General features: G+C 42.3%; 1 protein-coding gene across 7 annotated transcripts in view; it reads left to right on the forward strand.

Annotated features, from left to right (window-relative positions):
• The window catches only part of MAPK9 (mitogen-activated protein kinase 9), a 28844-nt gene extending 19359 nt beyond the window's left edge, over nucleotides 1-9485 (forward strand). For 4 of the 7 annotated variants that reach the window (XM_090151138.1, XM_031598339.2, XM_031598340.2 and 1 more), the window contains one exon: nucleotides 381-8743. In XM_090151138.1, coding sequence (XP_090007264.1) covers nucleotides 381-523 — 143 coding nt within the window. In that variant the 3' untranslated portion in view covers nucleotides 524-8743. Of the gene's footprint in view, nucleotides 1-375; nucleotides 8745-8770 lie in introns of those variants that run through there. The other 3 variants (XR_016471476.1, XM_031598342.2, XM_031598343.2) reach the window with 3 other exon arrangements.
• The last annotated feature ends 4903 nt before the right edge of the window (nucleotides 9486-14388 follow it).

Raw genomic sequence — 14388 nt, forward strand, 5'->3', positions numbered from 1 at the left:
AATAATTGATGCCATCTTATATCAGCTGTTGTGCAGATGTATTTTATGCTGAATGCTTTCTCTTGGCTTTGAATGAATGTGTACCTTTCATGCACATTCAAACATTTTTAGAGCTTTTTATTTTAAGGCAGCTAATAGCATGAAGTATTTCTGCCTGCAGTTGATGTTTGCTGCTGTTGTCTTGGTTCAATAATTGGAATGTTGTGCTAGGTTTAAGTGTTAGGAAACTTAGTGCTTGCATTTCTACTGTTTAATGATTTGCCTGTTCTCTAAGAATTTCTCTGAGGAAAATGATGTGCTCAGAGCCTTGAAGTGTGGTTATTTATGCTTGCAATATTGTCTTGCCTCAGATTTTATTATGTTTGGTTTACTTAGCACAGATGCAGCAGTGAATAGCAACACCAGTCCTTCCCAGTCATCATCTATCAATGACATTTCATCCATGTCAACAGAGCAAACATTGGCTTCAGATACAGACAGCAGCCTCGATGCCTTGACAGGACCCCTCGAAGGATGCCGATGATCAGCCAGGATTGCAGACTTATCTTTGGAAAAGAACTCTTGCTTCCATTGGGCCTGAATTGCTTGTAAGTTAATGGAACAAAGTAGAAAAACTCCATGTTCTGCATGTTCTGCTAAAGTAATGCCTGTTTTTATGTTTACTCAGTTGTTATGAAACTGCCTGCTTAATGTTGTAGAATGAAAGCAAATCAATGTCTAAGGAACAAAAAAAAAAAAAGTTCAGACACTATTACAGGCTTTTCTTTGTTTCAACCTATTTCAGGTGAGCAGTTATAATAGACTTCTAGCCAATAACTTCTCTTGAGTGAGTTCATGCATCTTCAGTCCTAACTGGCAGGCTTTTGTGACATCAATGGTTGTTTACATTTTAGTACAGTATTGCTCATTTGTAGGTTTTTTGAATGTACAGTGTCTATGAAGTTTGTTTTAATGTGTGACTATGGCAGTGTGCATTATTTAACAACTGGAGTGTTGTGTGTAAGTGTTAACTCGCATGTTGAACACTCTCAGTACTGTGTTTAAAGGGCAGTTACTTTTCCATATAGCACTTTTTTGAGCCTTTCTATCTTCGCTTCCCAATGGTTCTATCTTCTTGTAGAAGAGAAAAACACAGTGTTGAAAGAGTATAGCCATACCTTCATATTTCATCAATGAATATCTGACTCTTTTCTAGTTATTTAAACATGGATGGAAGATACAGTGGCTTAGTTCAATCTTAAGGAAGGATGGGTGACATTTGTGAGGCTGTGCCTGTTTAAAGGAGGGCAGAGTGCTAAATTGTTTTGTATTTTTTTAGCTCGTGATACTGATCCTTTAACTGAAACAGAAAAGGAAATTACATATGTGATGCTCTTCATTCAGTGACAGGTGAATTGGAGAGACTTGCAGTCTAAGTGGCCTGAAAAAGAGCTGCATAAATGTTTTCCATTTTTTTAAATGGGTCCATTCTATCTAGTGAGTAATTAAAAAAATAAAAATATAGTAGCTTTGAGTCATTTGTCAATTAATTATTTACTGAACAGAACTTAGCTGTAGTTCCAAATTAAGAAATCCTCTCTATTTTTACTGGGAGAGGAAAACATAATATATTTAATACGTACATTTTCTAAATACGGTGTCAGAGGAGATTATTTCTGTTCCAACACACACTTTTCAATGCAGTTTTCAGGACTGAATTAACACAGACACCATCTGTGCAATGTTACATTCTTAGAAAATGTTCGTGATAGAGTAGGGCTTGAATTACCAGGTACTGCACACCTGTGAATGTGTGCACATCCCTTCAGAGCAGTACGCAGTTGTGTGGAGTTTTGCTAAAGGATTTTGTGTGTGTGTGTGTGTGAGTGCTTGAGATAAACCTGTATGACTGTGACAGTGACAGAGATGTGCAAGACAAGGTAAAACACCACTTTCTTAAAGGCACTGTATTCAGCTGATGATCCAGATACTGCTGACCTGAATATATACAGAGAACTTACAGAATGTGCTGGCATAGCGAGCTGCTGCGTTATGGAGATGTGTAGTACACTCTTGTGGAAGAGAACTGACCCTTGTTTCTGACCTTAGGATTTGAAAGCAGCAGTTTTTTCTAATGCAAACATTGCTTTCATGTTACAAATTGTACCCACATGGTTTTAAATAGCTTAATTTGGTGTAGCAAAAATACTGAGATTTTGCTGTCCCAGAAAAGAGAAATGCAATGCAATGCTATTATGTTAACTTGAGAATGTTTATCTGGAATTATGATTAAAGAAATCTGAGTTGTAGGACATTGAGGGCTTGGGTTTTTAGCTGTTTGGTTTAAAACCAGTTTCTTTGGATACTGATGATATATATGGAATATTTTTAGTGCATTTTTGTCACTGACAAAAAAAAATATATCTAAAATAGCTACTACTGTACAGCAATACAGTACATGTTGCTGTTCTTTTGTATTTTTTTAATCACTGTCATATGTGTAAGTTAAAATTATTAAAGACACCTATTGAAAATTGCCGTTAGTGATTTCAGACTAGCTGTGGTTTTGTTCCCTTCCTCTTTAGCCCATCAAAAGCTGCAACCACTATGGAATGAGACTAAAAACAAGCAAAAGAAAAAAAAAAACAAAAAACAAAAAAACAACAGAGAAGCTAATAGTTGAATTTCAGAAGTTAACTATGCTTTACTGATTGTTTCTAATAATGTTTTCAGAAGTTACCAGTGACATAATGGTGTTAAGCCAGTAGTTCTTTATAAAGGGGTGGCTTTCCTGACAATACAAGTTTAGCATTCTCTTCAAAAACAGCATCCTGTGAACAATCAACAATCTCACATTGGTCATCTGTAGTTTCTGCCTTCCTTTCTTAGAAGGCTGTCTGAAGTCTTGAGGAGTGGTAGAATACAGCATTTTATACATTTCATGTTACACTTGATGAAAAAGCTTTTTTGTTTGCATGAACGTGAGGGACAAAGATCTCCAGCAGTTTATTAATCTCCTGCTCTAACAACTGCAGAGCAAATCTGTCCCATTTACCTGCCTAGTAACTGACTATGTCTCTTCCTACTTTACGCCAGAGCCCTCTGTAGAAGTCACCACCGTGCATTTTGATGTTCTTGATTCACTATGGCAGTAATCTTATGGAGTTTATTATTCAAGATTTATTTTTAGCATTTTCAACTGAAGTTGCACTGTACTGCAGTCTTCATTTTAACCTTTACTGTTTCAGAAGGTTCAATGCAACAAAGATTTTTCGTGTCATTTAGATACCAGATGGCCTCCAGGTCTCTTCCAACCCAAATGACTCTGTGATTATTCAAGTAGTTTTTTAATGTTGTTGTTTGGTTTTGAACACAGAACAGCCCTATCTGCATGATGTGAACTGATATCTGACCTTCTCCTGGTATATACTGTTATCTCACATGTTGTTTTGAGCAAAATAAGCCCTGAGACTGAGCTTTTTTGTGAATCTTCCTGTAAGAAAAGTGATTCCATACCTTATGTTCATAATGGCTTCTTGCTGTCGCACACTGTGCAGCTTCTAAATTCTACCAAAACATCATTGCCTATGGAGTATGCATGAGATGAAAAGTCTATGAGTATTGTGGATTTCCAGAATAATTGAAAACAAACTGCTAAGAACCTGAATAAACATCCAGTTCTCAGAGAAGGCAGATAAGCAGATTATATTCAGCAAAACACATGCAGAATAGATGCATGCTGAAGTTCCCATGCTGTTCCATTGTGCACATACAGACTGTACATGCACTGCATGCAGGCTTTACATGTGGTTGTATTCCTGGCTGCAGGTTAAGTTTGGTGCCACATCTGTGTAATGGTTGTGGATGCTGGGAGATCCCATCACTGGTGGAAAGCAAAATGCACATGTAACTTCACAGGGGTTTGAAAGTATAGAGAGTTTGGTGTGCAATATAATCACTTTTATTCCTAATACTAAAGTCATGTATGTAAAGTGATGCAATTGACCATTTTTTTTGCACTTTGACATTTATAAATATTTATGTGTATTTAAAGATTAAGAATGTGTCTATGCATATGCATATATATAATAGAAACCTGCTCAGTTTTGTAAACACAAATGTTACCTTTCTATATGAGAGACTTTGTTTAGTGTTAACACTACTGCAGTGAACATAAGCAATTTATGAAATACAACTAAAAATAAGTGGTGGTCAACATAGATGCAATCTGTAATCTTAACTGCTCACCTGAAGAGAAAAAAAAAAAAAAGAGAGAATCTATGGCTCTATGGCTATTAATCAGATTCTTTATCAGAAACCTTGATACATGTATGAACACTGAGTAGCTGACTGGCATTGCAGAAATGGAGTATGTTTTAAAGGTTTATCTGTGCTCATATTGTTTTTCCTCAAAAAGAAAAAAACCCAAAACCCTTAGAAAGAGAACCCTGGCATTTTGAAACCTGTAAGTGCGCTTTGAGGAAATGGTATGGTATGAGAAATTGTGTTTATTTTAATTGAAAACGCCAAAAACACAAGAAGCAAACGTTAAAATGAGGGCTTTGTCTGCACAGAGCATACACAACAAGCAAGTCCAACTGGAACCAGTGTTTGCAAACAGCTTTTGGAGCTTTGTGTTCTTTCCTGCAGGGGTTTGTGTTGTCAAAATAATGAAAATGAAACCCAACCTAAACTCATAATTAACTAATCTGTTGGTAAGTTTCCAACCTGTTCAGGACCAGAGGGCTTTTGTCTCTTTAAGTCCTAACAGAGTATATATATGTTTATTCAAAATTAAGTGGGAGGGGAAAATAAAAAATGTAATACCGCATGTTTTATTTTTCTGACCTAAAGGAAGGACCTCAAATGCTAAATTGAAGTACTGGATCGGTTTCTGTTTGGCTTAAAATTACCATTTGACAAACGAAGTGAGATTTGGACATTCAGCATAAAAGTGAGCTGCTGAGTCCCCAAGCAGGGCGTGCTGCTTTGGGCAGCAGTGCAGTCCCCTCGGGCAGCATGTGCTGGAATTGAGCTGCTGAGGTGCAGACAAATCTTTCCTGAGCACAGTGCTGGTTCTGAACACGGGCTCGGTTTTGTCTCGAGTGTTTCATTTGAACTGTGACTCTTGAAATGGCAGTACCAGAGTGCAGGGGGTAACTGCTGAACAGCCTTTGTCTGTGTGTTCTACGTATGTCACATGGATTCTATCAGGGCTTGATGCTAAACTTAGTGATGCTGTATGCTGGGAGCCAAATTCTTTCCTGGGATGTGTGCTGTGTAATTCCTGCTCAAAACTGGTTTTGCTCTGGGGATATGTGCACCCAGATGCAGAATTTGGACTGAAGATCCTATAGGTGAATCCAGTAACTTTGCTTTGCCACTGTGTCTTCAATTTTTTTTTAACACGTTCAAAGTATGACAGAAAAAAAAATGTATTCTGGCTCATTCTCTTACATGTATCTTAGATTGTCTATTACGTGACTAATAGTGGTGTTTTTAAAGCTTATTACACAGCTTACCAAATCACTTTTAATTTTGCCCACCGCATGCTGAAAATGTCTGGAGCTAAACCGATGTTTTACGTAAGCCGTCTTTCCTCATATTTGTGTTGGAGGAAAGTGAAGAGATCAGCGTTTCTGTTTGTTTTATAAATGACTATTTTTGTAGCTCGAATTTCAGTTGTTGGTTTTTAATCCCACAGCTTTGCTTTGTGGAGGGGAATTTACCTGGGTCCGCTATTTCAAAGAATATATGTAGAACAAGTCCAGTATACAGTTAAGAAAATAAAAGTCTTCTGCAGTTTGTTACTGAAAATATGGCAAATTATTTTGGTCCAAGTATTCAAAAGAAAATAGAGAATATACATGTAATTATTTAAGTTTATACTCCTTGATACTGCTGCTTATTTTTTGAAAAGGTGCTTGCAGTTTTGCACAACAGAAATTAGCTTTGCTAATTGTTGGGTTTGAAGCACTTTAGGGTTCTTCTAAATAAAACCAGTATACAGTGCAAGAAGGAATGACGTAAAAATATTTGATGTATTTAAATTTGGTTGCCATTCTGATAGATTTGATTAGCATTTTCCTTTGAATTTGAAGCTGTTCTCAGAGATGTAATATTAGAGATTTTTTTATGGGCTAAAATTTAACACGTAGTAAGAGATCATTTGAGAAACATCTCCCTACATAAATAAATGCGTGTAGGGTGACTTCAACAGCAGTGTGACTACCCAGGCATCTGTTGTATGAAGTATGGCAGAGTCTTTATTTCTAGCTTTATAGAAAGCTCAGCTAGCTGTGGGCACTAGGATTTTTTCTTAAAGCAAAAATCTTCTATTACCATTTGGCTCTTAATCCTAATCCAGATGTGCATACAGTGTGAGGCAGCAACATCTGCTTCCACTGGGACTCCACTGTAATACCTGCTCTATGGATACCATAGGAGGAGAGCCCCCACAGCAGCACTCCAGCAGCCTGATGCTCTGTGCTGTGCCTGCTCACATGTGTGCCCCCGTGTGCATTCCCCAGGCCGTGTCTTTACTTCGTAGTTTCTAGGGTAACGAAAGCAGAGGAGAAAGCAATCAGGTAAGAGCCACATTTTATGCCCACTACCTGAAACGGTAGTCCTGTCTGTTGGTGATAATGAAGCTGGGTTAATGCCTGTTACACACGCTATGATTTTGTCTGCTATTGGGAATAACTTTTTTGAAGAGCCGTGTGTGTCACTAGCTTTTCTATGAATTCAGATGCTTAAATTGGTGCTAATTTTTTAAAAGAAAATGTAACAGATGGTTAGCAATGTATTTGTCTGTTTTTGATACTTATATTTTTCTTAAACGTTGGCAAACCAAACTTTATAAAATGACTGATGTGCATTTTCAGCTTCATCGGGTTTCCAAATTTTCCTAAAGTGTTTAAAATTCCATGGTAGTTACTGCTTCTTTGGAGCAATTGCTTCAAGTGTTTTATACACTAATTAAATGAACATGATTAGAAAAGATAGCAACACATAACTACAATCCTGTTATTTAAGTTCTGGGGCATACTGTGTCCCACAGGTGGTTCCAGGAGTGTTGTGTCATCCAGAAACCTCAGTCAGGGCAAATCAGAGATGCTTGTGTGCAGGTACCCAGTACAGCGAAGCCTTCTTGGGTCCTTAAGATAACTTAGAGAGATCATGATTTTTTTCATCTATTTTAAAGAGAAATGGAACAAATGGAAATAATGAACTGTTTTTGTATAAATTCCAGAGAATGTATTCTGTGGTTTGCTCCAGAACACATGCTGTGAAAGGGAATGGTAGGCTCCTCAAGTGATTTGTTAGGAAATCCGACATTACCAATTATTTAACCCCCCCCCAGCCCCAGCTCTCTTTTCTGTGAGAACTCTGTAGGAAATGCCTTCAGGCTGTACCTACCCTCAAAATGCTCTGTCCGTCCCCTTTGGGCCCTGTTTGCAGCCCCTTTCCCAAATGTCACGGAGTAGCATCAAGCCCTGTCACCTGTCACAATGTTCTGATTTTATGGCCTTAATATTCGTTATGATACGGTGTGTAATTTCAGAAGAAAGATGTACTTTGGAGTCTGATTCTATAAACACGTGGCCTCTTCTGCCTATGACAGGCTTTGATTGTCGTATCTCGTTCTTGATGCTCGTGCAATAGGAACATGTTCCCTTCGGTGCAGTGACTATTCTGTCTCATGCTGGACTTTGTTTTCAGGATGATGGAAGGTATTTTTGTTGGACGGACAGCAGTCATGCTTCCTTGGTTGTTTTTTTGTTTGTTTGTTTGTTTTTTGATTCTTTTTCTAAGGAAACTAGAATTCCATGAGGAAAGCTGCCAATAACTAGTTCTGAAGTGCTAGTTAAAGCCTTGTTCTGAAGCTTTTTTTCTCCAAAAATCTTACCGTAAAACAGTACTAAAGCCACTGTAAAATGACAAATAAATATGTATACCTAAACAATTTGAGCCGTCTGTTTTATTTACTGAAGCTGTTTTCTTTCTCTTGTTTTTTTTTGTGTTGAAGTGGAATGTTTTATCTAACCAAGAGAATGTGTTCTTAGTTATCTTAAAACAGAATGTTTCGTTTACCACTTTAGTTTTCATTTCACCAAAAAACTCTGAGTAAGAAAAATAAATGAATAACAGCTTTCTGAGGCTGCTGGGAGCTGCTTTCTGCTGATGAACTGAAACGTTTGGGCACACAAACAGCTCTTGGTTTTACTGCCAAGTAAGAAGTGTGTTTTCAAATTTGTTTTTCTAAATTGCGGAACCCTTCTGGGTAATACTGACAGATCTGTATTCACATCCAGACTGTGCCATAATTGGATTTTCAGACTTCGTTGCCAGTTACAGGTGGACTACTGGTGGCCATAGGGGCATGTGTGATTTATCTACACGTATATAAAAGGACACTGGTAGAAGTTTCTTTTCACCTTGTGCTCTAACAGTGTTGTGTTTCCTTTTGTTCTCACCGAACGAGTCAGATGTAGAGCTAAATAGAAAGAAAGGACAAAAATGTTCAGTTGTTGCATCTGGAAGAGTTAAGCTTGGAAAGATGCTGATATGGTTTTTTGTTTGCTCTGTAAACCATCTGAGGGAGCTGAAGTGAAACTTATCTGCTGCTTTGATCTAATTGCTTTTCATTTTTCTTTCTAATACTAAGGGGCTGGGTCTCAGCCAGGCTTTGGCTTTGAAAAAGCTTCACCTGTGATAGCATAAATTAATTCTTACAGGAATATTGCTCTTTCTTTTATGGAGAACTCGTAGTTTTATCTCTTCTCCACAGGGCTTTGCAACGGACTGTCTGGATGAAGGGATGCACAGTAGATCCCACAGCTCCCGCATATCTGATGATAGAATGTTTTTCAGGTTGCTTAAGCTACAGAGGTAGACCTAATGCTTTCAGAAGAAGAGTACAAAAGCAAAAAAGCAGCACCGTGACACGCCTGAAGGAAGTGCTGCCTCACTCCACTCACCTCATGCAATAAGATGGATTCAGTCATATTTGATCTTAAAACCAACTGCTCTCTAGGGAACGAGAAAAACCTGCTGTTTCTGTGTACGTGTCATAAGATCTTTCAGTGAGACATGTGGCTATCAGCTGCGTGGTCATTGCTGGGATTCCTTCTGAAGAACAAAGACTGAGCCACGTGTTTCTATCATACAAGGTAGAATTTTATGTTCAGTACAGGTTTAAGCATACAGATGCCACTGTTCATGTTACAGCTCCACAGCAGATAAAAGAGTTATTCACTTATGTGACTTCCAGGGCAGGAAAAATGTAAGCAGAACACAGTAACAAGTTTAATAAGAATGGTAAGCCAAAACCTAGAAAAGTTTGCTTTCTAAGAAGAAAGTGATGAGTGAAAAAATAGAAGGGAATAAAGAAACGTAAGAAGATGTAATGGATTTCTTTCTTTGCACTGTTCAAGGCAAAGGATGGTAAATGCTAAATTAAACCATTGGCTTCTGTCTGTGGAAAAGATGCTTGTTGAGGTGTATTGTGTTTTAATCAAATGGTCAGCTTGCATGACATACCTCCAAGTGACAGCTAATGATATGGGTTCATTGGGGCTACTTATGTGATGGAAAAGCACCATTTGGAAACGACGTCCCTCGTGTGCAGCACCTAAAGGCCCACTGCAGTGCTGCCTTAGGTTTGTTAGAGCCATGTCATGCAATTCTGGCCTTGTACTCTGCCTTCTGCTTGGCCAGCAGCACTGCCAGAGGCCAGGGCCTGTGGGACAGCAGCTGTCACTGCTGTCCCCTAGGTCCCGTGTTTTGTGCCCCCAGAGCAGCAGTCTGTGCTTCTTGGGCATCTCTGGGCCAGCTTAGCCCCGCCAGGTTTCTCAGAGGAGGATTTCCCTTGAACACTGCTCAGAGCAGGTGCCTGCCAGAGCACTGCCTTTCTGTTACAGCAGAATGTGTTTTGGTGCCCATATCTCTCTACCTTGTCACAGCTTGTGAGAGCTTTCTCCCTCCGCACAGCTGTTTGGAGCTTTTCAAATATTTGGATGCAGTCCACTTTGCTGGAGCCTGGGTCCCTTGCAGGCACTGGTTTTTGCATACTGGGGATGGAGTGCTCCATCCACTTGCCTGCAGCTCTGGCTCTTGTCCCCACGATCTGCTCCTTCCCCCTCTCCTTTTGACATTATTTGACCAACAGCCCATTGCAGAGCTGCCCTCAGCCATTTCATTTCTGGGCTGGGAGATTTGAGACATGACCAAAAAGTGACAAGAAGGTGTTTCACTCTGCAGGTACAGGGCTCCTCGTGCTCCCTTTGCATGGGTCAGGGAAGACACAAGTCAGATGATGGAGCAGCACTGCTAACCTGAACTTCTCCTCCTGCAGCAAAACCACTCCTGCACTGACAGTGCCGGCGCTCTGCCTGAGCTCTGTGCCTATTAATAACGTGACAGATGGCTGCACTTTTGGATGGATCGGGTTCAGTTTCGTGGATGGATGTTTTCTCCCATTGAGGAGGGAGGCAGCAGCTGCTGTCCCCTGCTGTGATGGCACCGTTGGTGATGTGGAAGGGTGACATGGAGACAGCAGTGCAGAGGAGCTCTGGGCAGTGGGCTGAGGCACATCCCTCTGCTTGAGGCTACCGGGACCCTGTGGTGGCTGCAGGTTTCAGTCAGTGTGTGGTGGTGGGTGCTCAGTGCCAGGATGGCTCCTCTGCTTCATCTGTGGGCCTCAGTGCTGCCACAGACACTTCCATTTGCTCTAATGCTTGCAGGAGAACGCCCTATTTCTGCATTTTGCTGATTGCTCATCCTGAAGCCACCCCAGAGCTGATGTATGACAAGAAGGTAATGATGGGTGCACTGAGGCCTGCTGCCCACAGTGCCATGGGCACTACAGGGAGCGGCAGGGACGTGGCTTCCCACTGCTCCTGAAGCTCAGTGCTGGCAGTGGGGCACGTGGGAAGGGAAGAAATGGCTTCTTCAGACTGGACACCGTCTTTGCCCAGGTCTGAAGGCAACCCCACAGCAGGGGCTGCTGAGCTCCAGGTGGGGAATGTGGAGCCCTCAGAGCATCAGTGGGGCACAACCGCCCCGTGCTATGTGCTGCTCACCCAGACTGCTGGCACTGCTCCACCTCTGTGCTGACCTTTATTTGTGCACCATATTCTTTCACCTTCCCTTATATTACTTTCCTCACCAATGAAAGATCAGCAAGGCAAAGCGTTGCAGTTTTGTCTTGAGACAGCAGAACCCCATTCCAGACTCTGCATGGAGTTGAGATATCTTGCACAATTATTTCTTATTTTGGTCTGACTCAGGATGGAGCTTCATCCTGAGCACAGAGTGTGATCAAACCCTTGATGTGTTGGAAATGGTTCCTCCAGGGAGAGCCTGGTGCAACAGGATGGCTTCTGGGGCCTCAGCTCTGAGCCTTGAGATAGCACAGTGCCATTGCTTTGGGGCTGCGTGACATCTGCGTGCATTATTCAGACAGATCTTCCATGCCTCTGTGCTGTAATGAAAGAAACAGTTCTCGAGGACTGAGCCTTTTACACGTGGGTTTGTCTCGAGCTATGTTTGGAAACCAGAACTTGATGAAAATGCGTAAATTGATTTTTGTAGCAAATTAAACCACCCGCAGTCAGGGTGTTCTGCATCTAAAATTGACTTCAGTGCTGTCCTGGTTTTCCTGTTAAAGAACTGCTTCTTTTGCTCTCGTGTTGGTTTTCAGCCCAGGTTTCAATGATTTTAGAACAGTGAATCCCGTGGTCTCATCTATAATTTTATTTTTAATTGATTGACTGCAAGAGGAAAACAAGTTCCTTGTGTTGTGTTTTTTGCTCCATGTCCCACTCGATCTTTTTAACAGTAAATGATCTGTCTGCTGTACTGAAAACGTTGAACAAATGGGAACGAGAGCAAAGCTCTGCTCCGCACTTGCAGCAAAGCTGCTGTTCCCTACTTGGCACGGCTCCTGTTCCTGGCTGCCCCACTCAGGTGTCTCTCAGTATTTCCCGTCTCTTGGCAGCAGTCCTGTCCTGTCGGATAGCAAGATTTTGGCAAAGAAACACAAACAGAAAAGCAAACATTCATAACTCGATGGTGCAATGCATCCATCCCCAGCAGCTGGGATGTGCCTGGGGGGTGAGGCTGGGAAGCCCCAACCTGCAGCTGGTGGCCCAATGTATGGCCTCCTGTTGCTGGAGTCTGAAGCGGGATGGGAAAGCAAAAAGGAAGTTTTATATTTTACTCCATTCACCTTTTACCCACTAGGTGTCACGGTTGGGTTTGGGTTGATGTGGGAGCTCGCAGCGTCGCCAAGCTCAGCAGGCTTTTGGGAGCGACGCCTTATGAAAGCAAGCCAGGAATTAATTTTCATGACTTAAAGGCGAAAAGCTGAGTGAGGGGGACCGGGTGAAAAGTGGAGGCTGCTGGGAGGAGAGCGCTCCATGTGCTGGGCTACATCAAGGGCAGCGTGCCTGGGGTGGGCTTCTGGAGCAGGGAGAGCACAGCCGCCCCAAACCCCTGAGGGCTGTAAGTAGGGCTGGGCGGCTGCACCCGGCATCCTCTCAGGGTCTTCCCAAGGCACGTTTCCATCTGGGACTTTTGTCCTTGCGTAAGGACAAGGCTTTGGCTTTAAAATAGCAAAAAAGCAGAGTGCTCCCGCAATCCCTCTGGAAGCTATCAGTGTAACAAATGTCTGCTGCTCCAAGCGAGCTGTCGTGTTTAACTGCATTTTCGATGGTGTCTATAAAAACAGCAGCTGTCTGCATGCAAACGGGACTTTCCAGCAGTGCATAATATGAAAAAGAATCTTATTACTAGTTTAAAAAAAGAAAAAGCAAGAAAAGCTCAACGAGCTGAGATAACACCAGCTCCAGATCGGCTCCAACAACGCTCCAGACATCTGTGAGAGTCATGAGATTAATGCGATGTGCGTTCCACATCCTCAGCTCTGTGCTTCTTAAGATCTAGATGCAGGCTCTGCCGGCAGGTACGGCCCTGCGGGGCTCCCTGTCCCCTCCATCCCTCCCCTCCTCCATCCCATTCCTGTTTCTTGTCCTCCTCTGCTATTCACACTTGGTGACCTCTTTCGTGAACCACAACTTCAAGCACCCTATGATGACCCTCATTTACTGACATTAACCTCATTAGCAGCAGCTATAAGCAAGAACCTAGCTCTTAGCCTGGAACATTTGGGGTTGGCCAGAAGAGGGCAAGGAAAACCCGTGCTCAGAAACCCTCAGCGTCCTACAGAGCATTCACAGGGGGGGATTCTCCTGGGGCAGGAGTATGGATGCTTCGTTCTGGCAGAGCAGCCAGCTGCATTGCAGGGCGATGGCAGTGTAAGACTTTACAGGAGTTGGCAATGAGCCCAATCCCTTGCTATTTGGCAAGTGCTGGTACTTGTTTCATTTGCACATCCAGGAACCAAGGCGCATTTTGCTCCATCTCTTGTTATTTGGGGTTGCTCTGCATTCCTGCCCTGAGATGGCTCTCAGACAAGGAACACCACAGCCCCATGGGAAAGGCTGCTCCTGTGCTGTTCTTTGGCCCCTGCAAAAGGGGAAAATGTCAGGAATTTCCCAATATCATCATCAGCTGTTGGTTTTTCATCTGAACTGTCCAGAGCTGGATGGACAAGAACCAGCACTTGTGGGTTTACTGCTCCACCATGAGCTCTGAGGTGGTCTTTGACATGGATTAAAAAAACAAAACAACAACAACAACAACAAAAAACACAACAAAAACACATTCAGACAGAATTTATTTTATGCTTTTGTGTTTTTTCTTTTCCTTGTGATTCCCACTGACACAATTGCATTGGGCAGTGCATGAGGTTGATGTGCAAGGAGCCGTCAGCATGGAGTGGGATGGGACACAAGTGGGAGGATTGCTCAGTGCAGCACTGCTCTGCTCTGGGGGAATGCTGCAAAGTCCTCCCACCCCAGGAAAGATGCTGAAGAAGAAGGAAGAAAAGAGGTCACTTTTCTGTTCCCCCCACCCCTCTGCAATTATTCTCCATCTGCCCCAACACAGAGGCACTATTTGCATTTTGCCACCAATACTGTGCTCAGAATCTGCTGCCAATTGGAACTGATGGGTTTTCTGCAGCTGCCTCTGCATGTGGTGCTGTGTGTCCGTCCCCACACACTGCTGACTCTTCATTGATTTCTTAAGAAAACCCCTTCCTGAGGGGACCTTCCCTCCTGTACCACATCACCAGGTGTGTGATTTCATCTGAGCAAACTGGGCTTTGGTACCAGCAAAGTCCAAGGAGGGAATCAATGCATGTCCTGCGCTTAGGCACTGTTTTGGGGTGAAAAAAGTGAAATTGTACTGAGGCAGAAGGGGGAGGGCTCAGCATGGGCACTGAGCGAGCGCAGCACTGCTTCTTCCAGACTTGAAGAGTGGTGGTAATGGAGAGTCATTACC

This window comes from Phasianus colchicus, chromosome 15 (assembly GCF_987193195.1).
Source record: "Phasianus colchicus chromosome 15, bPhaCol1.hap1.1, whole genome shotgun sequence".
Classification (NCBI taxonomy): Eukaryota; Metazoa; Chordata; class Aves; order Galliformes; family Phasianidae; genus Phasianus; species Phasianus colchicus.